Raw genomic sequence first — 27,363 nt, forward strand, 5'->3', positions numbered from 1 at the left:
TCGTGATACGGAAGCAAAAACATACCGATCCATTTAAAAAAATGGATGTGACCTTCAAATGTCCGAAGTACTTCCACCTGCAAACAAACTATTATCGCCACCCAATAGCGCCCTTCGTACTGTGCAATTTACTTTAGCAAACATTTCTGTGAAACTTATAGTTTCCAAGATATCTGAGGTGCTAATAGTTACTGCCCCACCCTGTATAATAAATGAGCCACTCAGATGACAAACTGATCAAGTCCATAAAATGATAACTAGAGAAAAGTGATGATGTTACAGAAGTAATATTATTTAATTATCCTAAGAATTTACGATTATCAATAATGTATGTATTAGGTAGCATGTAATAAATACAGTGATATAGACAATTAGTGAATCGTTATTAAATTTTTTTTTACATTTTTAAATTGAAGTGTATTTGAAAAATTAATAACAGTATTACTAATAACAGAATTAGTAAACGCTCACATCTCCAACAATATATTTTCTCATTTAAAGATATGGTTAGAGTCATTAGACTCTTTTTCACATTTTCTAAATTCCAGAGAGTATTTTTGTACAACAAAATGAAACATATCTAGTCTTTCATTTTCGGACTAAAATTAGTTTTTTTTATGTACCTTGAATTGATATTTTCAACTGCTTTTAAATGCTCTTTCTTGAGATAATTTGTTTTTAGAATCGGTAAGGAATAACGAATAACAACAAAGTTATCGCTACAAGTTATTTAAACAATGAATTTGATTTGTTCGTAATTGTTTTATCTGTTTGTTATTTATTTATATTTAGATGTATTTAAAAATATATATAGCTTGTTTTGTCTTTATTATATGCACAGAGAAATATTTGTCTTAATAAATTATTTTATGTTAACAATTAAATTTTAAATGTATAAATATGACTAACATATCAGTAATATGTAAATAAGACTATTTGAATTGAAAATTGACTTTCCACTTTGCGTCACTTAGGCCCACTGCAACAGCCTTAGAGCAGGCAAAGGTATTAAAACGTACAGGGTGTCCCAGTTATTGTGATGCAACCGCGAAGGTGATTTGCAAAGAAAAGTTAAATATGTAAAATTTAGAAATTGCTGGGTTACGCATACGATTCAGTACGAATTTTCTGACAATGAGTGAGTCTGGCCATAAGTTGTTATTTCTACTGTGCTGGATATTCGTGAGCATTTTCGTGTCAATTATACAAAGTGTTCGCAACTGGTGGTACGAGTGATAATATAGTCATTTTATTTAAGAAAATGAATCAGAAAATATAGAATAAAATTTTATCATACGACGCTTTATTTGCAAGAAAATTCGCTTAAAAATTCGTGAAGTACGTGTAGCAATGGAGTACAACTTGCCTAACGTGTTCGTCCATTATTTATTAATTCTACCGTGTTTGATGTTCACGTGTATTGGTGAACATACTGTACTATTTGATGGAATTAGTTATGACTAATTAAAAATCGATAACATGAACGGAATATAGATTATACTATTGTATATCTCATTCATTAACACCATTACAAGTAGAAATGACCAGTACTGGACAGATGCGCTAGCAAAATGATACTCATGCGCACCCATGCCTCAAGAATTTCTAGAAATAATTTTTTCAAAAGTGAAACATCCTATGAAAATATTTTTATTTTACAGTGTTTAAAAGCTATTGTAATTTCCGCATCTTTAGGTATTTATTTCTCAAAAATCGAATATAATTGCTACTTATTAATTTCTGGAATTACTTATTGCTGCTATTTAAACATTTACTTGTTTTTTAATTAATTAAGCTGTTTCTTATTCTTTGTGTAATAATAAAATTCATAATTTGTAAAAATTTTGTAATATCTTGGTGTCAGTAATCAATAAAACAGCTCAATTATTGAAAGTTTTCGATAAAATTGTAATTAGAAAAATCGAAAGTATCGGACAAAGTAAAAGTATTAAATATTCTATACTTTATACACAAATATCTAGTCTTCGAGTTTGTTAATATCTCCTAATATAATATAAGACAAAATAACGATTATAGCATAAGGTTTCATTTTTCAAAATTTCTCTTACAAATATATAATTAGGAACCTAAAATAACAGTTATCTCATAAAATTAACAAAAGCTAGTGTATTATTTACGTTGAATAATCGTAAAATGTAAAGAAAATTGTCATAAAACTACATGGTTAAAAAATATTGTTTCCTAAACATTTAGTTACTGATAATAATTATAAATGGCCGAACATTCTTTCTTTGGCAATAATTGATAAGGGAAATTTTATTTCGATTGCTCAAAATAATTATAAGAGAAATGTTTCTTATCTATGACTATTTTGAGCCGCCGAAATAAATTTCTCTGGTTAATAACTGTTATAAACGGTTCAAATAAAAAATGACTATTATTAGTAACCGAAATAAATTTTCCTCATTGACGATTATTATGAGCGAAATAATCGAAACAATAAAAATTGTTTGATCGTTTATAATCGTTATTTGTAACCGAAAAAATTTTAGTCAAAAAAGTGATGGATATACAACTATTGTTTCCATTTTGGATATAACAATCACGTTTCCCGTTTAGAACAGAACCAAGCTAACAGGTTTTCGATTTATGGGACCGTTCTGTTCCACCGTGTGTCGTCTCAGCAACAGATGTTAATATTACTGGTTTCCAGCATGTCATTCTGTATAAACACATATACAGAGGGGTCGCGGTATTAGATTTGTGACTTCAACTCATTACCCTGCAGAGTGCACCATACTGCATGCGGAAGGTCTCGAGCGAGAAGCTAACCGGAAACGCACAGTTCGAGGGCTACAGCGTCGATTTGATTTTCGAGATATCGAGAATCCTCGGCTTCAATTACACGTTCAGATTGGTGCCGGATGGACGGTACGGGTCCTATAACAAGCAGACGAAAGAGTGGGACGGTATGATGAAAGAACTGCTTGATCAGAAGGCCGATCTAGCGATCGCCGATCTCACCATCACGTACGAACGGGAACAGGCCGTAGACTTCACCATGCCCTTCATGAATCTAGGTAAGTCATTTGTATAACGCAATCACAGAATGTCTAGTGGTTTTTAACCTGGGGTCCACAGACCTGAAGGGGAAATAAAATTTTAGAGCCCCACGAATTTGCACATAAAAATATTATACAGAGAGATCGGCTATCCCTGAGACAAATTTTAATAGGAGATTCTAGAAGCCAAAATAAGATGAAAATCAAGAATATCAATTTCTTGACTGAGGCTTTGTTAAATAGTTATTAACGTTTAAAGTTCCAACCGTACTGAATTCTTTTCTCGAAATTGCGCAAGATTTCGGGGATATGTCTATTCACCAAAAATGATTGCAACTGACCCCCGCAACCGAAAATAATTTTTTCAGAATTAATTAAAAATTTTTTTTTCGTCGAAAAATTTAGGCAGCTGTCGATTTTTCTTCAAAATTCCTTTTTCATTTTTAGTAATTTTGTTTGACACCTTACAGGAAAGTTGTCTAATACTTTTTTGTAGGTACCTATGAGCTCTACTTCAGAAAAAAGTTTCATTGAAATATATTCACAATTGTAGGAGTTATGGGTGTTTGAAAATTGGACCATTTTTATGGGGTTTTTCACATTTTACAGGATCAAGGAAAAACTTTTCCAATATTTTTAGAATTTCTACATATTCTCTACTAAAATACGCGTTGATTGCTTTTTTAAATATTAAAATCGTCCAATCCGTTCAGAAGTTATGATGTTTTAAAGATACGCATGAAATTTCAGTGAAACATATCGACGCTATGGTCAGACATGAAATTTTCGGTGATGAATTTTTTTCACGAAACTGAGTAGGATTTCGGGGGTATGTCTGTTGACCAAAAATGCTTGCAATTGACCCCTGCAACTAAAAATAATTTTTCCAAGACAATTCGAAAGTCTTTTTTTTCACCCAAAACTTTCAGCACTTACTCGAATTTTTTTCTCGAAAGTGGATAGGACTTCGGAAGTATGTGTATTCACCAAAAATGATTGTAATTGGCCCCCACAACCAAAAATAATTTTTCCAGAACGATTTGAAATTTTTGAATTTAATTGTTGATAACTTTTTAACGAAGCCTCCATCAACAAATTGCTATTCTTGATTTTCGTCTTATTTTGGCCTCTAGAATCCTCTATTAAAATTTTTCCCAGGGGTGGCCGAACACCCTGTATGTGGAATTATATTTGAAATTAACTATCTATATTATAATTAATAAATATTTATTGAAAAACTATCGTTTTTATACAATAAATTCGTTTAATAAAAATATTAAATAACATAAATATAAATCAATATTTGGGTGGTTTTTTCGATTCCACAAATCTAGAATATAAATATTTCAAAGTTAAAATAGCGTATCCAATACGGTGGACAAAATAGTCAAAACCAACCTGGTTCGGCAATATATCCACCATATTAGGGCTGCCATTTTGAATTTGGTATTCAGTCATCAATTTGCTATTCGTAATCAGTAACATTAAACACTCTCGAGTAACAAGTTTCGCCAGAATATATTGAAAGGAAAAATTTGTGTAAAATGGTTAACATTACGCGAAAATATGTGTATTGGTTTGATAAGAATCGTACGATACATAATGGGAATTCTCAATTTTCAGGAATCAGCATACTGTACCGTAAGCCCATAAAGCAACCGCCGAATCTGTTTTCGTTTCTCAGCCCTCTGAGCCTCGACGTTTGGATTTACATGGCGACGGCTTATCTCGGAGTTTCCGTGCTGCTCTTCATACTCGCCAGGCAAGTGAATCCATTTTGCCAATTCTCGATAAAAAAAATCATACATGATCGGCGAAATTTTGTATCCGGACGATCCGATGGAAACAACTCTGCACACTATCCAATATGCTTCGCACAGTCGATCGAACGTCCATTGGGTTAGGAACTTGACAAACTATCAGTGTGAATTCTCTGCTATTACAGGATTTCAGAATTTAAGCATGGTATCGAAACAAATTAGCAAGGCGCAAAGTATATTACTTCCGTCAGAAGGGTTGCAGATTATTTTTTCGGAAAGTATCAGGGGTAGTAGAACTTGCATAAGAACTATTCAAAACAAATGCTACAAATTTCAAAGATCATTGCTTCTGCAATGAATAAATAAAACTTAAAAGGATGGCTAATAGGAACGTTATTATTTATCGGAATAACACAATCGTTTTTTCGATTGTTATTATATCTATACCATAAACGATTCGATGAAACTTAATCTTTCAATTTTGTATACAAAATGCATTACAAAGTTGTGCCGTTTTAACAGCTTCCACCATTTTTAACATTTATCTAAAACATTTTAAAAATGTTTCATATTTAAGAACTTACAAAGGAAACGATTACGCAATGTATTTGGTTTATTTTAATTTTTACTCTTTACGTCTACGTATATTTTGCTTTTGTTTTTACAACCCTTTTTGCTCAACTATAAATTTTCCTCCTTGTCGGGATTTCTTTTCAAATGAAATCTATTTAGCCACTTAATTATTGACACATCTTCCATCTAAAATTCTTTTCATATTATAATCTAATCCTTCCGTTTCGTCACATTCCATAAGAAACATTGTTTCACAATAAAAAATATAAGCTACTTTCTTTACTATTCTCCTCCGCACAATATGTATTCATTATTTTCCATATTTCCACATCTAGCTCAAGCTATTCATTTTCTGACTATTCTTTTTCTGTCTGTCAAAATACTCTGGAATCGGAAAGCACTTTATGTGTTTGTACCATTATATTATGGCTTTTCTGTCCATTTATATTGTACTTGCATATTATTTAAATGAATAATGCACCATCGGAAACCATTCTCGATCCCCAATGATAAATTCAAATTAAAAGAGTAATAACACTAGGAGTATCTGATATTAGGAACATAATTATACATATAAAACTATTATAAATTTTTAATCTAACAATAAAAATCTTTTTCTTGTGTTTTTTATTTTTTCGTTGGCTAAAAAAAGTATTTTTTTTAAGCATATTTATATTTTCTATATTCACCTTCTTATTTGTTGCTGCCATTTTTGAGTATCTATTATGAGTATCTATTATGAGCTACTTTTAACAAGTACGTATATTTTTACTATGATAATATAAAACAAAGTTTTAATAACTTGCATTTCAAATCTTTTTCGATGTAAAATTCTAATAATTGATCGCCTATAAAGAATATCGTTCAGTTTTTAATACAAAACCTTGCTAATAAATTACTTAATTTAAGATAATATTTGTTATTTTGGAAAATATCGATAGTGATTTTCAATTTTATAATATAAAATCTTCACAAGTTAGTTATCTAATATTCTTAATATATCCAATAAATTAACTAAACATGTATTGTTCAAAATTCTTCAGAAATATCACCTAAAAAAGCTAAACTACTCAAACTTAGATACTCTGCATCCATTAATTGTAAAATGGCGACAATTCGGACTCAACGAAAAATTTCTGACTTAAATATTTTTATTATCGAAATATGTCTAGATAAAAAATTAAATCCCTACATCTAATCATTATGTATTATAAAATTGTGCATATAAATTACAGAATCGCTAATAATTATTTAGTTATCTTTAGAATAAATTTTTATCATATATGATACACAAAAGTGATCAGAAATTGGATTCTGATAAAGAATTGAAACCATAATGATAGATTAAAAAGTAATGTCGTTTCTTTCAAACAACAAAAAAAACATTTAAAAGCCAATAACAATTTTACATAGATTGCGGTATACAGGGTGTTCGGCCACCCCTGGGAAAAATTTTAATGGGAGATTCTAGAGGCCAAAATAACATGAAAATCAAGAATATCAATTTCTTGACTGAGGCTACGTTATAAAGTTATTAAAAAGTTAAATTAAAAAATTTCAAATCATTTTGAAAAAATTATTTTTGGTTGTGGGTATCAATTACAATAATTTTTGGTCATTACACATACCCCCGAAATCCTACTCACTTTCGAGAAAAAAATTCATTACCGAAAATATAGTCTGAGGCCTAAAATGGTTCCCCGAAATTTCATGCGAATCTTTAAAACATCATAACTTCTGAACGGATTGGAGGAATTTAATGTTTCAAACGGTAAACAACGCGTATTTTAGTGGAGAATATGTAGAAATTCCAAAAATATTCCAAAAGTTATTTTTTGACTTTGCAAAATGAGAAAAACCTCTAATAGATGGTCCAATTTTCAAACAGTCATAACTCCTACAATAGTGAATGTATTTCATTGAAATTTTTGATAGAACTAGAATTCATAGATACCTACAAAAAAGTATTAAACAACTTTTCTGTACAGCGCGAACCAAATTTATTAAAAATGAAAAAAGTATTTTTAAGAAACATCGACAGGGAGTAGGTGCTTGAATTTTTCGATGAATAGAAAAATTTCAAATCGTTCTGGAAAAATTATTTTTATTTAGTGGGGTCAATTATAATTATTTTTGGTGAATAGACATACCTTCGAAATACTAACAAATTCAATAATTAGATAAATTTTTTTAGAAAATTAAGACATTTCAAACCGTTCTAAAAAAATTATTATTTGTTGCACGGGTCAATTACAATCATTTTTGGTGAATAGGTATACCCCCGAAATTCTGCGCATTTTTGAGAAAAAAATTCAATACGGGCGGAACTTTAAACGTTAATAACTTTTTAATGAAGCCTCAGTCAAGCAATTGATATTCTTGATTTTCGATTATTTTGGCCTCTAGAATCTACCATTAAAATTTTTCCTAGAGGTGGCCGAACACCCTATATAAGAGAATATAATAAATAAAGTTTTAATGTAAATATAAATACAAAAATATTTTTCCAAACGTTGGCTGCCCGTCATGTTTGAAAAGGTAATATACTGGTAACATTTATTTTCTATTTCCGGTACAGAAGCAGTAATGTACCGTCCAATATTTTTTCGCTTATCTTTTATATTTATTCGTGTGCATAGTTCACACCACAATGAAGTATGACATTTCAACAGTAAAGCCGACAAGATTTTATTCATATAATAGATAATCGATAAAACTAACGTGCAATAATTTATTCGTGGCAGCTATTTGATTGAAAAATTCAATTTTTATTTACTTATTATAGATATTTCACTCAATAATTAAAATTTTATTTCTTAATTTAACGAATAACGGATAAGCAGTTTATGTTTCATTTGTTATTCACCAATGTAAAATTTTGCCAATGTTGATTTAATAGCAGTTTATAAACAAAAGAAAATTGCAGAATATGTAATGAGAAAACCTATTATGTCGAATATTAAATAAAATCACGGTTTAATATATAAGCTATTGTTACATTGGAATTTAATTAATACAAATGTCGTCGATTTCTTTTTCAAATAAATTGAAGCCCTGCTTTAAAAGATTTTCATTTGCTGTGGATAAAACGAATTACCTCATCTGTATTAATTTTTCGTTCCACACATTAACAGCATTTATTGTTTAAATATTCCCCTGTTTACAAGTTAAATAATCTCATACGACTTTCATACATCTAAAACGACGGTATCGACGTACTGGCAGCGTACAGCGTTACACGATACTAAACAGAAGGAAATTCATAACAAATGAGGATAATGTGATTAATGTATTCACAGCAGTCATTGTAAATTCAAATTCTAGTATTTGCCATAATAACAAGAGATAACGGAATCGATCGCTGTTCAGTTCATCGAATATTGCAACTACGCCAATATCATTCGTACAACATATCACTGCATCGATAGCTGCTAGAATATGATTTTCAATATCGAATTTATTTTTGTACTTGGTCGGAGCAGCAAATTAATTAAAATGATTCCTTCCTGTACGTGATTTTTGCACATAAACTACTCAGTTTGTTCCTTTTATATTATATTTATTAATTATCTAGTACTCAAGTATACTTTCTTTATTTCACCGCAACACGTGCTCGATTTCTTCTAGAATACTACGCAGTAGAGAGTTGTTAAAACAAAAGAACGGGGGATACGACCGGGGGATGCGATCATCGCTAGATGTCGGCCTTCTTGTACAGGGTGTTCGGCCACCCCTGGGAAAAATTTTAATGGGGGATTCTAGAGGCCAAAATAAGACAAAAATCAAGAATATCAATTTCTTAACTGAAGCTTCGTTAAAAAGTTATTATCAATTAAATTAAAATTTCAAATCGTTCTGAAAAAATTATTTTCGGTTGCAGGAGTCAATTACAATTATTTTTGGTAAATACATATACCCCTGAAATCCTATCCACTTACGAGAAAAAAAATCGAGTGGGTGCTGACATTTTTCGGTGAAAAAAAAAATTTTTAAATCATTCTAAAAAAATTATATTTAATTGCAGGGGTCAATTACAATCATTTTTGGTCATTACATAAACCCTCGAAATCCTACGTACTTTCGAGAAAAAAATTCCTCACCGAAAATGTAATTAGGTGCCTAAATTTTTCGACGAAAAAAACAAAATTCAAATCGTTCTGGAAAAATTATTTTCGGTTGCGGGGGTCAATTATAATCATTTTTGGTGAATAGACATACCTCCGAAATCCTACCCACTTTCTAGAAAAAAATTCGAGAAGGTGTGAAATTTTTTGATAGAAAAGAAAAATTTCAAATCGTTTTGGAAAAATTATTTTCAGGTGCAGGGGTCAATTAGAATCATTTTTGGTGAGTAGACATACCCCCGAAATCTTGCGCATTTTTGAGAAAAAAATTCAGCACGAGCGAAACTTTAAACGTTAATAACTTTTTAACGAAGTCTCAATCAAGAAATTGGTATTCTTGATTTTCGTCTTATTTTGACCTCTAGAATCTCGCATTAAAATTTTTCCCAGCGGTGGCCGAACACCCTGTATATTAAAATACAAATATAATATCCAATAATTTTAATCTGAAAATGAAAAAAAAAAAAATTTAACCTGAAAATTTTCATCGAATACAAATAGTAGCGTTTCAGTATTCATTGTCATCAAATCTTTACTTTTAATGACATCATCGATAACGTAATTATTGATTATATTTCCTCGTTAGTTCGATACAAATTATTGAATTTTGATAAATAAACGTCGTATATATCCGCCTCTATTAATAGTAAAACAACGCTTATTATTTCTTGTAATTTCAACCTATTGTTGGTCCGAAAAGTTGGAATACAAAACCATTGTTTGATTTTCTATCGATTATATTTTGCGCCCAGTCCGCATCTGCAAAACCAATTATCTTTCGGTAATTGTATATCCAAATTTCGATAGCTCATTTATTAACCGACTTAATTGAAATCGTGTTAGTTTTCTTAAATAAAGACTAACAAACTATCAAGCGAACGAAATTTCACGAAATAATTGTTGTCAATAATTAATAAATAGATAGACAGACTGAAACAGTGCAAAATAATGCATCTATGACGCATTTGTGGTTCTACAGTTCGTTAAAAATCACTGGAACGTACATATACAGGGGGTTCGGCCACCCCTGGGAAAAATTTTAATAGAGGATTCTAGAGGCCAAAATAAGACGAAAATCAGGAATACCAATTTGTTGATGGAGGCTTTGTTATAAAGTTATTAACGTTTATAGTTCCCGCTGTTCCGAATTTTTTTCTCGAAAATGCACAGGATTTCAGGGGTATGTCTATTCACCAAAAATGATTATAATTGACCCCCGCAATCGGAAATAATTTTTTCAGAACGATTTGAAATCTTTTTTTTTCGCTAAAAAATTTAGGCACCTACGCCGTGTCGATTTTTCTTAAATATTCGTTTTTAGTTTTTAATAATTTTGTTTGACATCCTACAGAAAAATTGTCTAACACTTTTTTATAGATACTCATGGGCTCTGCTTCAGAAAAAAATTTCAATGAGATACCTTTACTATTGTAGCAGTTATGATCGTTTACAAATTGGACCACTTTTATGGGGTTTTTCACATTTCACGGGATCAAGGAAAAACTTTTCCAATATTTTTAGAATTTCTACATATTCTTTACTAAAATACACGTTGATTGCTTTTTTAAACATTAAAATCTTTCAATCTGTTCAGTAGTTACGACGTTTTAAAGATGTGCATGAAATTTCAGGGCAGCATTTCTGGCCTCATATTAGATTTTCAGTAAGGAATTTTTTTCTCGAAAGTGCGCAGGATTTCGGAAGTGTGTGTAATGGCCAAAAATGCTTGTAATTGACCCCTGTAATTAAATATAATTTTTTTAGAATGATTTGAAAATTTTTTTTTCCATCGAAAAATTTCACACCTTCTCGAATTTTTTTCATGAAAGTGGGTAGGATTTCGGGGGTATGTCTATTCACCAAAAATGATTGTAATTGACCTCCGCAACCGAAAATAATTTTTCCAGAACGATTTGAAACTTTTGAATTTAATTGTTAATAACTGTTTAACGAAGACTCCATCAACAAATTGGTATTCTTGATTTTCGTTTTATTTTGGCCTCTAGAGTTCCCCATTAAAATTGTTTCCAGGGATGGCCGAGCACCCTGTATATGTCCTGCTAGGGTACAAATGTTTAATCTGTACTCTAATTATGAAAAATCATTTAACTGTTTTTAATAATTCCCGATAAAATGATCTGTAACCCATCGAGACGAATTACCCTGTACATGTTACATAAATATTTTCGCTTCTTCGAAATCGGAACTTCCCACGTTGCGAGAACATTTATCTTCGAAACAGTATTTTAACCGCACGTTCACTTTTTACCAGTCTGCAATTAGTAGGTATTGAATTTACGGCGGCTCGTGAACAGATCTTTTTAACCGCTACGTCGAACGCACCAACTCTAATTTCATGATCGACCGTGACGTGCGCTCGGCTGTATCGGTTGATAAAAAGAAAATAAAAGCGACGTGGAATGGAATAAACAGACGAATGTTGGCTATGTCGCATTCCGTTCGACTTCTTTCTCTTGACGTGGACGCGGTCAATCTTTATACGTAAATGGCGATCGATCCACGGGAAAGACAGACTGAAAAGGATCAGACGTTGTCTAGAGTTGATCAGTTTAGATTCACACCGTACGAGTGGTTCAATCCTCATCCGTGCAACAAAAACCCGGACCATCTGGAGAATCGCTTCAAGCTGCTCAACTGTATGTGGTTCACCATCGGGTCCTTAATGCGGCAGGGCTGTGACATTCTGCCCAAGTAAGCCGTTAGATTGGCATCACGGTCACTTAAACGTCTTTTGTCTGTTTTTATTTTTCTACGTTCTACCTTTTCTTTTCTTTACCTTTCTTTCTTTTTCGCAAATCTTCCGCTAGCTCGTTTCGTTGTTTTTCCGTCCCACGTACCACCGTTGTGTTTCCGCCATCGAACGCCCCGTGTCGCCGACTGCAACGCATGCAAATCGAGATCCACGACATAACTAATGATCCACTCTCGTAACGATTTACTTGTTCACGTCCCATGAACGCACAACCCAAGATCCGTGTTCGCCTGGTACGCGAACGAATAATCGATAAATTATTCAGTAGAACGAATTCACGAAACCGCCATTAGCCGCATCATCGGGGTCGGGCGTTTCGTAATTTCGTGTTGTAGTTTCCGTTTGACGAAGGCCGCCTGTTCTAGGAATCGCGCGCGAAATGAAAAAATATTTCATTAAGAAGAGACTATCTAGCGTGTAAGGCAAGGTGATTGAATCACCGTTTGCTTGAAATTGCACGTTCGGTTTGTACTAGGAAAAATCTTGGATCCTGGTTTCGAGAAATCCGAGTCGAGACACGTAAAAGAGGACGTTTGAGATTTTATGGTGACAAGAAAGAAGAACGAATTTGGTGAACTAACGTGATCAAAAGTAATAACGATGAAGTGTACGAAACAATTGTCATGAAAGGTTATACATTTTTCAAATTTATTTACCTTCGATACTGCGAGTAAATAGATTACAATCGCTGAAAAAGCTCAAGATAGCATTTAAATATTTATACTCGGTAAAAGAAAAACAGGAATAGAATATAAATACTTAAAAAAAAAGACGAAGGAAGAGTTCGGTTCTATTTCTTTGCAAAGTTTTTTATTTCTCCTTATGAATTATAACGATGTACGAATAGACGAAAAAATTGTCACGAAAGGTTATACAAGGCGTTCGGCATCAATATGTCAAAAATTTAAAGGGTGTTTCTAGAGGCCAAAAATAAGACGAAAATCAAGAATAGTAATTTGTTAATTGAGCATTCGTTTAAAAGTTGTTAACATTTAAAGATCCGCCTGTAGGATGGCAATCTGCGAACAGCGGCAGGTTGGTCCTAGTGGTTCTCACACAGCATGAGAAACTCTACTTATCGACGTATAGACAGCCTTACATTTCTGTGTCGACTCATAGGGACGCAAACACATTACGTTGAATGAGATTCAACCTGTCTTATGAAAATCTAGAAGGACATATCAAAACTCACTCGACGAGATTTTCACAAAGAGAAAGTGAATGCCACTTCCAATACACAATGTTGTGCGCAAGAATCACCCCCGCGCGAGCATACACGCACCAGGATGGTTCACAAATAATCCTTTAAGGCACAAACCACTAAGCGTTTATACACACCTGCATTGCGATTGTTATTCGCGAGTGTCCATGTTCATGTGTATGCACACCGCGATTCTTCCGTCGGGGATGGTTAGTTCCACATTCTGTGAGTAAATAAATACAAATGGAACTGTTATCAAAGGGTATAGCCGAATAAGGGGGTCAAATGTGCCCCTAATCCAAATTGAAGGTGCGATGGGTCATTCGATAGCTTATCGAAAGAAAACCGTATGTGCCAATTTTTGATTTGAAATCTCGACGGTGGGGGTAGTAATGGGGTGAAAACGAAAATCACTACACAAATTTTCATCGATTTTCTTGAAAATGAAACTTAGCATGAAAAAATGTTATTGTTAGTATCACCTAAATGTTAAATTTTATTCCACATTTTTTAATTATTATCACACGTAAAATTGCTCTGTATTTGGTCCTGCCATTTGTTTCGAAACACCCAATACTCGTCTTCGAATTAAGTTTATTTTTATTCGGTTACGAATTATATTAGTACGCATTTCTATTAAAGACGATAGGGATTAATAAAATTAAAACAATTATGAAAACGATAAATATTTATTATTAAAGATATTTTAACACGTTAACTGTCGCGTCATTTATTTCTGGATGCTGATTTTACTTATCCGATTAAAATAGAAGCAATAAAATGTTTCGAAAATAATTTTTATCATAATAAACCAATTATTTATGAACAACAAAATTATTTTACCTACATGACATTCTTGAAAACATTCTAAACAAACGGTAATCAATTTTTTGTTTTGTTAATACCTCCCATTGCTTTTTTGATATTTTGTAATAAACAAGAAAAAAAAACGGTGAAGTCTAAACTCAAAATTTCCTTACAATTCCACTCCAATAAAAAAATGTTTTTAGATATGAAATATCAACTTTAAATTAGGTCGTAATACAAGTTTGTAGTATTTTTCCTAATGTTTCAAACAACTTATTTTAAACAGAAACGTAAACTAATCAATCTACAAAATATTCTCTTTCAATATTTACAACTTCTTTCCAATGTTTCACCAATTTTTCAGTTAAATTACACTACAAATATTTAGAGATAAAAAAGTCGACAAGTCAATTTTGCACTTCATTGTAATTTTTGAGATATATTATAATTATCTTCTACATAGAATTCCATTCCTTTTAACTTGAAAATCAGCAATTTTCAATTAAAATAAAAAATTTGGAATAGAGATCTTGTAAAGGAAGAATAATCAGTGATAAATAACAATGGTGACTAAACGCATTTAAATCTTTACTAGAGCTTCTATACATGTTCTTGCACTGTTTTAGTAGGTTTTTCCTAATTGAACGCGATCATTCATAGTTCATTAATCATCAGTTTTAACATGAACTGTATATTTAAGTTTTTATTTTACTAACGATTCTTTAAGGAAACTGATTGTGATTTTCTTATAAGATTAAAGCTGTTATTTGAAAATAAAATAAATAAAGTAAAAATTTATTTATTATTTTTATGCCATGAATGTAATTATCAGATTTAGAAAACAGTTTTTCAAATATCGATCCTTCTTGTTTAAAGTAAGATAAGAGATATTGTGTACGGTTGATAGCTTTGAGAATGATATGCAAACTTTTCATCGTGAAAGTGTCAAATTACTATGAAGTAAGTAAATATCTTCAGTAAGCAATCTACTTTACCGAGCCATTGGCGCAGTATTAGTTACGCTTATGAAAAGAAAGAGACGCAATGCTACGCGTCACAACATGACAACGTCGCACTCTGTTCTGCAACGTGGTTGGCGCCTTATCTGATTTCGTCGCTGCCTCTAGCCATACCCACAGAGCTCTTCTCTCGTAAATCAGATCATACATACAGGACGTTCCTGAATAATATGTACAAGCAGGTGGGGAGTGATTCCCCATGAAAATATAAGATGAATAAAAAGAATACAATTTTTTTCATTTCGGCTTCGTTTTCGAGATAATCATGTTTGAAAATTCGTTTCGTGTTACCCGCACTTACGATTAAAATACGATTCACCCACTAACCTATAATGTCTATCATGCTTGTAAACAACGTTTACGGGATATTTATGAGTTACTGTATCGCTCTTCGATCGGGAACCCTACGATTACTGTAGCGGATTTTCCGTTACAAATACCCAAAGTTCAAATCAAATCAACGTATTTTCGATTCGTTTAAGTCATCGCGGTGGTCGGGATCGAACGCTCATAGGGATAAGACGTTCCGCGTGTTTCTTCCCTCGAGTTACGTAGATTATGGTTCTGTTGTGAATAAAATTTGCCTCAATCTGCTGATAGTTAACGTGTTACTAACCAATCGAGATGAAAGAATCCGGAGATGCAATGTCGACAGCACCAGGATCCAAAAAACGGGAGTGAGTCATGCACGTTGCAACTCTGAGGTCTAATCCTCCCCCTTCTCCTTTCACGTGTCTGCAGGTTCAGCCCCTACGAGTGGGAGAATCCCCATCCGTGCAACGGACAGTCCGAGGTCCTCGAGAACGAGTTCACCCTGATGAACTCGCTTTGGTTCACCATAGGCTCGCTCATGCAGCAAGGCTCTGATATAGCGCCGAAGTAAGTCACCGAAGAAACACAGCAACATGTACAGATCCATGTGTACAATGTATCGGGCATATACGACGGCCCTATGCCGAGATTAGTTTCGATACGAACCGGACTATGTCATAGTTTAACCCATTTGGCCGGTATTTTTTTTCGCACCCATGGTGAGCAAGGTGCTCTATTTTTGCGTGAAATTGAAATGTTGAACTATCGATAACGATATAAGATATAAGGTGAAAACAATATTATTGCTTCTAATACGTGATAATAAAAAATTCTTTAATATATGCGTCATAGAATAATACATTCAATTTATTAGCTAAATATGCACTCGCAGTTCATGTTTAATCATTTATTTCTATATGGTAGTTTTTAAAATCATCAAGAATGTGTTGGATACCCGAGAATATTCGCATTACTTCATGGTTTCGTTTCCCTTTTTGCATTTCGAGTACATATTGCAAAGTTTTCTAAGATATGGTTTCCCTTCTGTTGCTAGAAGAATGCAACCAATTTCTCGCGCGCAAATGTAATAGCACATTTCGCAGTTGCGGTTTTCTACAAATGTCATACTTCTTATACGAAAGAGTTGGTGGAATTTTTGTACGAAGTCTAATCAAAATCGATTAAAGTCAAGTTTTTTAGATCTCGTAATTGTATGGTACAACGTGCAAATTTGAAAAAATGCTATGCCTTTTAAGTAAAGAATTATTTAGCCTTTTGAAAAGCTTTTTGTATTCAAAAAGTACGAAAACATTTAATCATGACTGATGATCCTATCCTTTCATACGTTTGTTGTAATTAATTAAGCATTCCGGTGTTATTTTATTATATATATGTGTTATTGATTATACTTTTTTTTATTTGTTTTTCTTCTGTCAATATTGGCCATATTGACATTTCCACACTCTGCGGATAACATATACGTATAACGTATATGTATAACGTGTGCCAAAATTGATAGTCCCAACTTTAAGTATGTATAATATATATTGTTAGTGAAATCAACAAAAATGATTTTGTAAACATTGATCAAAATTTGAAACTTACAGAACAAAAGCTGATAAGAAATTTTGTGTATACATTGTATCGACAGTTATACTATCTTCAAGATTTCGGGATCTATATAGTATTCTTATAGTATATGTAAGTTAATTATCTCAAATAGTTTATTTAGTGGCGATTGCTACATCAGTTTATCTTACCGAGAAATAAAGGAAATGGGCGAGAAATACTCCAAGTATCTATTGTGATTAAATAAGATTTTTCTTCAAAACTTGAAAACTTTCGACTTTTAGATCCATAAGCCCTAGCACTTTTTTGTTTACTTTAACGAATATTATATGTACCAAAAATTTGGACCTTCAATCTTAGTACATCGTGCATGTACAGAGTGTTCGGTCACCCCTGGGAAAAATTTTAATGGCAGGTTCTAGAGGCCAAAATAGGAGGAAAATAAAAAATACCAATTTGTTGATTGAGGCTTCGTTAAAAAGTTATTAACATTTAATGTTCCGCCTGTAGAACGGCAATCTGCAAACAGCTGCATGCATGCGATAGTGGTTTTCACTCAGCATGAGAAACTCTACTTACTGACATATCGATAGCCTTACAGTTTTGTGAATGAGAATCACTAGGACCTACGTGCTTCAACCTATCGTGAGCACGCAGCTGTTCGCAGATTGCTGTTCTACAGGTGAAACTTTAAATGTTAATAACTTTTTAACGAAGCCTCCATAAATAAATTGGTATTCTTAATTTTCGTTCTATTTTGGCCTGTAGAATCTCCCATTAAAATTTTTCCCAGGGGTGGTCGAACACCCTGTATAGATGAAGAACCAAATGCATTCCAGAATCCTGTTGAGTCCTGCTATTTTGTTGAAAATGAACCAAGATGCTATATTTGCGGTGACGTGGCAATAATTAAATGCGCATGGTGTAAGAAATCTTTATGTTTCAAACATTTTTTCGACGAGTACCATTATTGTCGAAACTAAATAGAATAATTGCTATACACACTGTATGTATTTATAATTTATAAATCGCTCCTCCTTTGTCACGATGTCATAGGTGGGCAATAAAAACAATTAATCTTTTCATTGCTATTAAGAAACTTGTTACTGTTATTGTTACTTGTTACTTGTTACTGTATAATTTAGTGCAAGCCCTACAATGCTTCATTAAAATCAAAGTTAGAACGGCTACTACCATAGTGAATGTGCGCGCAAGATGTAAATCATCAAAATCTGCAAAACTGTAAGAGGCAGTTTTAAAATATTACATACCAATGAATTTGGAACAAAATGCTCGTCATTTTTTGTCATTATGAAAATTTCAATAAACTGAAAAAGTAAGTTAATAAATTTTTTTTTTTTACAAAACAAATTGTATTTTGTTAAATTTTTTAGCACGATGTTATTGTACATAAGAAACCATTAACCTCGCCCATTAACAATTTTTTCGTATATCTTTCCGTTTTCGAGATAGCCGTTTCGAGCCAAAACTTCAAGGGATGGTTTCATCCCTTAAACTCGAATTATCGCAGCTAAAAAAATATACCTGTCGATTATTTTTGGCTGCTTTATAAGTGTACAAAGTTTCATCAAAATCGAAGCCGGACAGTTCGCGATGGTTCCTTGTAAGTCGTAATCGCTTAACACTAGATTTACGGACTGAGCCAATTTGACTCATTTAGAATTTTGTTGCTAATAATAACATATGTTGGTTTTTAATTCCGTAATGAATTATACATAAATATGAATTCCTCCTCTCGACTTACCCCCTCATTTCGTATTATCGAATGTGGTATACCTATTTTTACGGTTGTAAGTCAATTTGACTCACAAAATGATTTAACAGTTAATTGCTTTGCAAATGAAATTTCTGGCTTACATAAAGAATCAGAATTCTAACACCAATTACGCGTAAACATTCATGTTCAAACTTGTCAATTTATTAGTTAGCTGGGATCAAAAAATGTCTTATTTACCCACCTTTTTCATCATTTCGTTTTATACATCACGTGTGATCAGAGCGTTTTTAGTGAAATAATATAATTTTATGAAATCAATTTTTTGTCAAATAATTTGGTCCACAAAGTTAATTTCGATATTTATTTGTAAAAGGTATTTCAATTGATATTTATTTTACATCTAATTACGTAGGGTTGCCATCGTTGGAAACAATCAGAAAAAATTTCTTTTGCTAAATGTATTTTAAAAACACAGTGTATACGTAAAAAATGTTTTCAATGAAATTTTTAATAATAAATCTTTCATTTAAATTGAATTAGAACTATTTTTTTTGCAAACAACTTGAATTTTGTTGTATGAGTCAAATTAGCTCATTCCAGTAAAAATAGGTATATAATCAACATCCGTAAATCTAGTGTTAAAAATGATATAATTTTTTAGTACAAACTAAGTTGCAATTTTACTTGTATAGATTATAAACGTGACTGAGCAAATATGGTTAGTATTTTACGGTTTATTTCTATGATTCGAGCTCGATCTCGTTCGAGAAACGCTCGTATGGATCGTGAATTTCTCTTGTAAGTGTCACAGACCAGGAGTCTAGCTCGTTATGCCGGCTGAATGGGTTAACCGGCAGTGAACGGTTCACCTGAGTATACAAAGTGATAGGAGTTTAGTGAGATCTGGGGTGTCGGGGTGGGATCGGAGGGAAGACGAGATTCGGGGTCCGTAGGTGCTACTCTCATATAACGATAGCCTGGATATGCTATATCGTAGGCTTGCTGCAACCGATCACGTACCGTGCGTGTCGAAACTTGTCAACGTGCTTCGCTATCGCTAGCGCCGCCGCTCTGTCTCGTCGCCCAGTCACAGCGACGACATTTCGTTTAATGGAAGTTGTTGCTGCTCCCCGGGGATATCGTAAGACGTCGATATCGAGCCGAAGTTCCGATAACTTTCGTCGTCAGTGAAATTTGACGAGGCTACGCACGAATCGGGAAACACGAGATCGTTGACGTTTTTGCTGTTCCTTCGTTTAAAACTTCCTAGAACAGCTTAGAAAATATTTGGTCATTTTATAAGTCTGCGTTATCTAAATGCGCGAACTTTTAGCTCCCGGCAAGCACACTTAAACACAGAGTTTTACCAGAACAAATTATGAGACGTCCATCGATGTTTTATAATTAGTCGCTCGCCAGTAGTCGAAGCAAACTCGTGCAAGAATACTTTCCAGTTAAAAAGAAACTTAATGGAAATTGATAAGAAGCATACTTTGTGTTTTGAATACGGTAGACGAGAATGTAGGATAGATTTATGTTTTGAAAACTAAGACACAGACATAATAACTAATTAAAACTCGTGGTTTTTGTTCCTTTGCACTAATGAGTTATCAATCGAGAAGTTGACGTAATATGTGCTTTATTCGGATATTATAACACTATAAAATTAATCGTTACACATTACTAGATATAATAAATAAAAACGATAGTGTCTTAGGCACATTGGAATTGATATTAGAGGAGATTTTGAAAATAACTTGACTAATTTGTGTGAAAGAAATACTGATAAATGAAGTTAGAGAGTAATGTAATTAGTTAATAGAGATTTATGAAATAGTTTGATACATGGGATAGTTTAGTAGAAATAGGACACTTTAAAATCTTCAATTGCTGTCAAAATTAGTTCGAATTTAAGGGAGACATGATATGACGGCAACAGAGATTCTCTCTGGATAAAAATGAATTGTATCCTTGCAATCATAGTTTAAACGTGCATTAAACATCTTTTTTTTATTATTATTTGATATCTCTTCCAATTCTATAATAATATAACATTGAAAATACAGTGAAAGTATATACTTGAAGATAAAAGATCAAGATTGTAATATAAAATGAATTCTCAAAGAAAGATATAAATTCATTTATATAATGAAATTCTTGATTGTTAAATTAAATCAAATAGTCCTTATGAAAGCATCTAAATTATCTATCTTAATACGTAGTAATAATAAAAGCTTTAAATTCTATTGTACGTACAAGTTTCGTGAACCATTTAAAAAATCAATCTTTTAAATCATTATTGTTATTAATTATTTTTCTATATGCAAATTATCTATATGAAACTGTAAATATTCAATGTAAGAGAAAAGGAGAAATATAAAATAACTAGTAATCTCTATCGTTTTAAATACAGTGACTAGTTTCTTATGGCAAAATTTAATAAAATAATCAATTTTAAGAATAAAAGTATAAATACAGTACTTTTTAATATTCGATAATATAAATCGTATATAAATCGTGCCCACATAATAGTTCAAAAATTTTTGTTTATTTCAAAGTTGACTATCTCTCACACTATTAATTTTATAATATATAAAATCTCATACTTCTATTCTCAGAATTCATTACTGTAGCAAGTTTTGTCATATGAAACTAATTATTCTGTTTAAAAAAATGTGGTTCACTTCCAAATCTTCTCTATGTCGTCACCTATAAAAAGGTATTGTTACTATATTAGTTGCCACTCAAAACCATACACTTTTTGTTGGCAATTCCGTGTTTAATGAACCACCATGATGAAACGTAAAATTTAATTTTAACGTACATACATGGCATTTTTATGAGATCAATAAAAAGAAATTTATATAATGTATAACTTAAAGAATTTAACAGATGATGTTGAAAAATATAAGAAACCATTCTGGGAAGCAAAATTTTTAACGACTTATATATATTTAAACTTGAGATTGAATTTGTGTAAGTAAACTGGATTGATTTCTATGAAAAAGATATCGATAAATGAATTTAATCAGTGTTATGCATAATTCAATACAGTAATGAATTTTAAGAATAATAGTATCATTCTCGTCTCATTATTCGCTCATAAATTTAATTTGTCAAATCATGGAGGGAGCAAAGAAAAATACACATCATTTTTATAATAATAACAGTAAAGTGTACTTATCCTAAAACCAATATAATCCGAGATATAGAGCTACAGAAAATCGTACAAGAAGATGACCACTCTGTGAGTGATTAATATTTAATGTGTCCCAATTCATATTTTCCTCGAATACAATTTTCTTAAACAAAAACTAAGCAGACTTATAAAATGATTTGATACGATAGTAGAATCGTGAAATTGTGAATTTTTACCATGCGGTCGTTGAAAAAATTTCAATTACGGCCGTGTTTTTATTTAGTGGAAGCAGAATTTAACGTAAATGTTTCGAAAGAGGCAGCAGCAATTTCTTCGCGTTAGACATCGTGCATTTTCGCTACTCATCGGACGGAAGTTCGGGAAGACGACCGAAACTTAGCTTCAGCCTTCCGAAACTTTCCGTGAAGCAGCTCCTATCCCCGAGTCGTTATCGTCATTCCTCTTTTATTACAAGTGACGTTTAGTTGTTGTAGTTACGTGTTGATACGTTAGAAGAATGATTATCATACACGTAGAACACGCGAGATGCATGGAACGCGGTGAAACGTAGAAGCTTGGAATATTGTATTATTCGGTTATCAACTTTCTTTTAATGTATTTAGATGAAGTAGATAAGCAGTAGTGTAGTTCGTATATTAAGAGTAACATTGTCCTCAACATTTTTTAGACATGAAAATATATTCGTCTTAGATTGAGATAATTCTAAAGTAGAAATGGACAACAATTGAAAGAAAAATTATATACAGTTAGAGTGGTTCTTACTTAAAGAGGTTAAAACATTTTATGAAGTTTTTTTTTATTCGTACTCCAAACTTATAATACTTGGTAAGAAACTAATTGCTACCAAACTTTCGAATGAATCGATGAAGAATAAAGTTTTAAAATTTTAGTGATTTCGCTTTACTCGAACGTATTAACAAATACAGTGATCTCTCAATAAATATAGAAACCTTGGGGCCGATCTTTGCATTAATGGTAGGTATACGAGATACGAAATTCTATACTGTCAGCACTTCGGCGTAGAAAATAAATGAAAGGGGCAGTTGTCTAAATTTGAAAGCTACCTCATTGCGTATAATATTGTAGGATTTGCAAGAAAACAACTATTAACCTTAATATGAATGTATTTCAAATACTCTCCTCGCGATGTTTTTTCTGCAACTGCTGCTTGACTTAAACTAAACTCTCGTCCAAAAGAACACGCACGCATCCACCAGAAAACATAAACCATTCACGCATCTACGCAGAACACTGCCCTAGGATTCACTCTAACGTAAACACTTGTCATTCACACCCTAGCACGGCTCACTCTTATCACTCTTACTCTACTCCCTCTTTTTGTACGTGGAGAAATCCTCATGAACACTCACGGACCCGGCGGGTCCAGCGGGTAGTGCCTCTTATCGGCTAAAACCCCACGATGACCATCCTCAGGCGCCTGGCGGGGGACCGGTAACTCTACTGAGACATCACAGAGTCCCCCGCCGCGTCGTGTCTTTTCAGGCCCCTCCCGGTGGGAGGCACACCTCCCGCATTCCCCTTCAACCACAAGCACCTGGATCACCAGCGCCCGCTCGGGACTCACCCGCGGCCAACTGGGCAACCTACGGCCTTAAGTATAACCCGCGACAAACAACCCCTGTCCCCAGCCCACTCACACACATATTCATACCAGTGTTTGGTCCGCGGGACCTTTCGCTCTGACCTTCGAGATACCATGCGAGGATCCCGCCAACTTTCTTAGATTGATGACCTCATCCCCGCATGGTCCACGTAGTCACCCAAGATGCACCCAAATGCAGTTCGCGCAACATATTTAACAAATCATTCGTTTCCATTTATTCATGTACAGATATATACCATTCACACACTTATTCCGTAATAATGCCCTACAATATTGATTCAATTACTTTTATTAATATTTGACACTTTTACTACCGTATTTTCATTCAATTAAAATAAGACTAAACGTGACATAATTTGGATAATATTACACTAGTGTTCTCTTATATAACATTGTGTCAGGATCGTGCTATGCCATATATCCGGAGAAGTGAAAAGAAAAGATAATATACATAGATAACTTAACAAAGATGGATAATTTTGAGGCTCATCTCGAGCGAGCAGTTCTGGAAAATGGTAAGGATAACGCAATGCCATATAAATTGACACCACTACTGCACTTATACAGAATGTCCCAGGTGTGGATTAGGTTCAAACTTTGTCAGTATATTCTATGTTACTAAATAAGACAAAAATTTTTATAAACATAGAATATTTAAAGCTTTATTAAAAAGTTATAACACAAAAAATAAATAATGCGTTAAATAATGTGAAATAGAATAGAAAGGAAATTTACACATTTATAAATTCGATCTTTGATCGCTGCCAATCATATATTACGAACGATAGACATTTTGAAATAGAGTATTAATTAATTCTAGAAGTAATGATGACAGGTAGTAAATACATTAATCTATTTGAGCCGATGCTCGCAGTAACGACAAATCGATTATTATTCCACTTGTATTTCCGTATTTGTGTTATAATTTTTTAGTAAAGCTTTAAATGACCTATATTTATGAACATGTTTTTCTTATTCTGTGCCATATGATGTTCTGACAAAGTTTGAGCATTAAAACCTGAAACACTCTGTATAGCTGTATATTCTCTATTGTATATTATAAGTGATAAGAATTTACCATATATCATTTATTAAAGAAGTAAATATAATCCAAATTATGTCGTGTTTAGTCTCATTTTATTCAAAAAATCCCACAAATAAGAAATAATCAAATTTTCCTATATAGAAAAAGTATTTTAATCTGACTTCAACAACTGTAGTACCTTGAGTATGTATATTGTTGAAAATCATATACAAGTGCTACTATTATACTAAGAAATTCTACATTTATATAAATAGTTGTTAATAATTCAATAATAGTTATTATGTCCGAAATTCATGTGAAATCACAGAAATTTCAAAATTTTAACTCAAATAAATCTTTTTCCGTTGTTCGGATATTTTAATATTTGGTAAAAATTATTTTTTTACCAAGTGTAATAATAATTTCAGGGACAGTGTAACAAAAATCAAAAATTGGAAAATAAAGACCATCCTGTTATCTTATATATTTGCGATGCATCGAATTCTGTTAGATTTACCTTTGAAAAGTTGATTTAGACTTCCAACGAGTGCAACGTACGCTGGTTCTACATTCATTTCGATGAAACGCATTTTCAATTTTTGATCGTTGCGGAAATTTCTCTGCACCCTTTGAATTCTTATCGCAGGGCCGTGTCAACTCGCATCGTGGCTGGGATGTGGTGGTTCTTCACTTTGATCATGATTTCATCGTACACTGCCAACTTGGCCGCGTTCCTTACCGTGGAAAGGATGGATTCGCCGATCGAGGGAGCCGAGGATCTTGCAAAGCAGACGAAAATCAAATACGGAGCTCTCAAAGGAGGCAGCACCGCAGCCTTTTTCAGGGTAAGATCGCATGAATATCTTATGAATTCTGCACAAACATTGGCGTAATCGCTTTATAGAGTTTCATATGCTACCTTCAAAGTAGTATAAATTACGCATCGATGAAAGCCAAATAGTAGCATAGTACAGTAAACCATTTGTGGAGTAAATAAAATATAATATAACAAAATAGTTGCGATTTCTTGACACCAATGTCTGACTAATAATACTATTATAAAATTTCGTCGATGTTCCAAAATTTTAAAAATTGCACAAGGTTACAAGTTTTTAAGCCAATAAGAGGAGTTGAAAGTTGTACTCCTTTTGATTGTAAAAGCAATTCAAAATGAATACTTATTTTAGACATCTCTTCAGAACAACAAATAATATCGAAATTGAACAATATGAGAATAAACATAAATTGGGAAATAAAAAATCACTTTTTCTCATTCTGATTTATTAATTATACTCTCTAGTAATTTCAAATTGTGTATATAGATATAACAATAACTATATACACAATTTGAAACTATTTGAAATATAATATTGGTTTAACCAATGTAAGAAAGTTTATTTTACTATCACATTTGACCTTGCATGACCTTCAAGGATAGCTTGATGAAGTCTACTCAACACCCGCTATCACATCGCAATAAAAAAAATATAGCATTCCATTTAAAAAAATGAAGATGACTTTGAAATCTCCTCTATGCCTTCACCCACACGAAAAATGTTTCTATCACAATGTGCCCCCCTCTGTACCGTGCAAGTTTTGTATGTAACATTTTTTCATATTATTACAAATAACGGAGATATTCAAGGTGGACATAGGTATCGCTCCACCTTGTACACAGGGTGTATAAGCAAAAATAAGAAAAAAATATATGAACATATTCCCTTAAATAATAAGCATATGAATTGGCATTTCGTCAACACAACGTAAGAACGTATTATGAATATCTATTTGTGTTTACATAAACTGTTATGTTTACTTGCTGAAGTAGTTGATATCGTTATTGATTTCTGCTGAGCTAATAATGTTTAGTACACTGTACGCTGTGCGATTAAGATGCCGCGATAATTAACTTCATTTCGTTTATTTTATGTTATTAGTTATAACTTCTTAATAAAACATTTAAGAGCATATGTTTATATGTCATTTTTGTCTTACTTTTGCTTGTAGAATATGTTGGCAAAGTTATACAAAAAAAAAACTGGGACACCCTGTATACTATACTAATTGTTTGTGAAGCACGCTACAGTAGAGTTCCGATTATCCGGCACCCGGCTAATAGGAATGTCCGAATAACTGACATATTTACTCCGACTATTCTTCGGTAAATGTTGTTCAACGCGCACAGTTAAACATAATTCGAAATATGAATTATATTATATATGCGCTTCAAGCGGTAAATTAATAGCGCTTGAATATTTGGGGTGGTGCAATAATGGATAACAGTTAAACTTCTATCGAATTTAATAATCTATCTAAATAAGCACAGTATGGTTTAAACTTGATTTAATCTAACCTTGATTTTAACTTGTATGTTTTACTTGTTGTTTGTATTCTTATGTTTCCCGTCAGAAATTCTACCCTTAAATACTTATCGGTCTAGAGGTCTGGCGAGGATGAGTCACGCGGATTGGTTGTCGTTCACATTTTTAAATTTGTCAGGGAAGGCGGTCATTTTCCCTGATTGGAGGAATATTTTGGTAGAAAAATTTAACCGAGTGACCGCTCCAAGCCATCGGTCACCCTCAGGTACTGAGGGTACCATCGAGTGACGTCAGGGAAATTCCGCGTGCCTCGACCGTAGCAGGTAGTAAGTTTA

At 32.7% G+C, this 27,363-nt stretch overlaps 1 protein-coding gene across 6 annotated transcripts in view; it reads left to right on the plus strand.

The window, feature by feature from the left end:
• Kair1d (Kainate-type ionotropic glutamate receptor subunit 1D) overlaps positions 1-27,363 on the plus strand; it is an 881,193-nt gene that overhangs the window by 824,986 nt on the left and 28,844 nt on the right. For all 6 annotated transcript variants that reach the window (XM_076774728.1, XM_076774730.1, XM_076774725.1 and 3 more), the window contains 4 exons: positions 2,750-3,041; positions 4,647-4,785; positions 16,022-16,159; positions 25,354-25,552. In XM_076774728.1, coding sequence (XP_076630843.1) covers positions 2,750-3,041; positions 4,647-4,785; positions 16,022-16,159; positions 25,354-25,552 — 768 coding nt within the window. The remainder of the gene's footprint in view (positions 1-2,749; positions 3,042-4,646; positions 4,786-16,021; positions 16,160-25,353; positions 25,553-27,363) is intronic.

The sequence above is a fragment of the Colletes latitarsis genome, chromosome 10, assembly GCF_051014445.1.
Source record: "Colletes latitarsis isolate SP2378_abdomen chromosome 10, iyColLati1, whole genome shotgun sequence".
Lineage (NCBI taxonomy): Eukaryota > Metazoa > Arthropoda > Insecta > Hymenoptera > Colletidae > Colletes > Colletes latitarsis.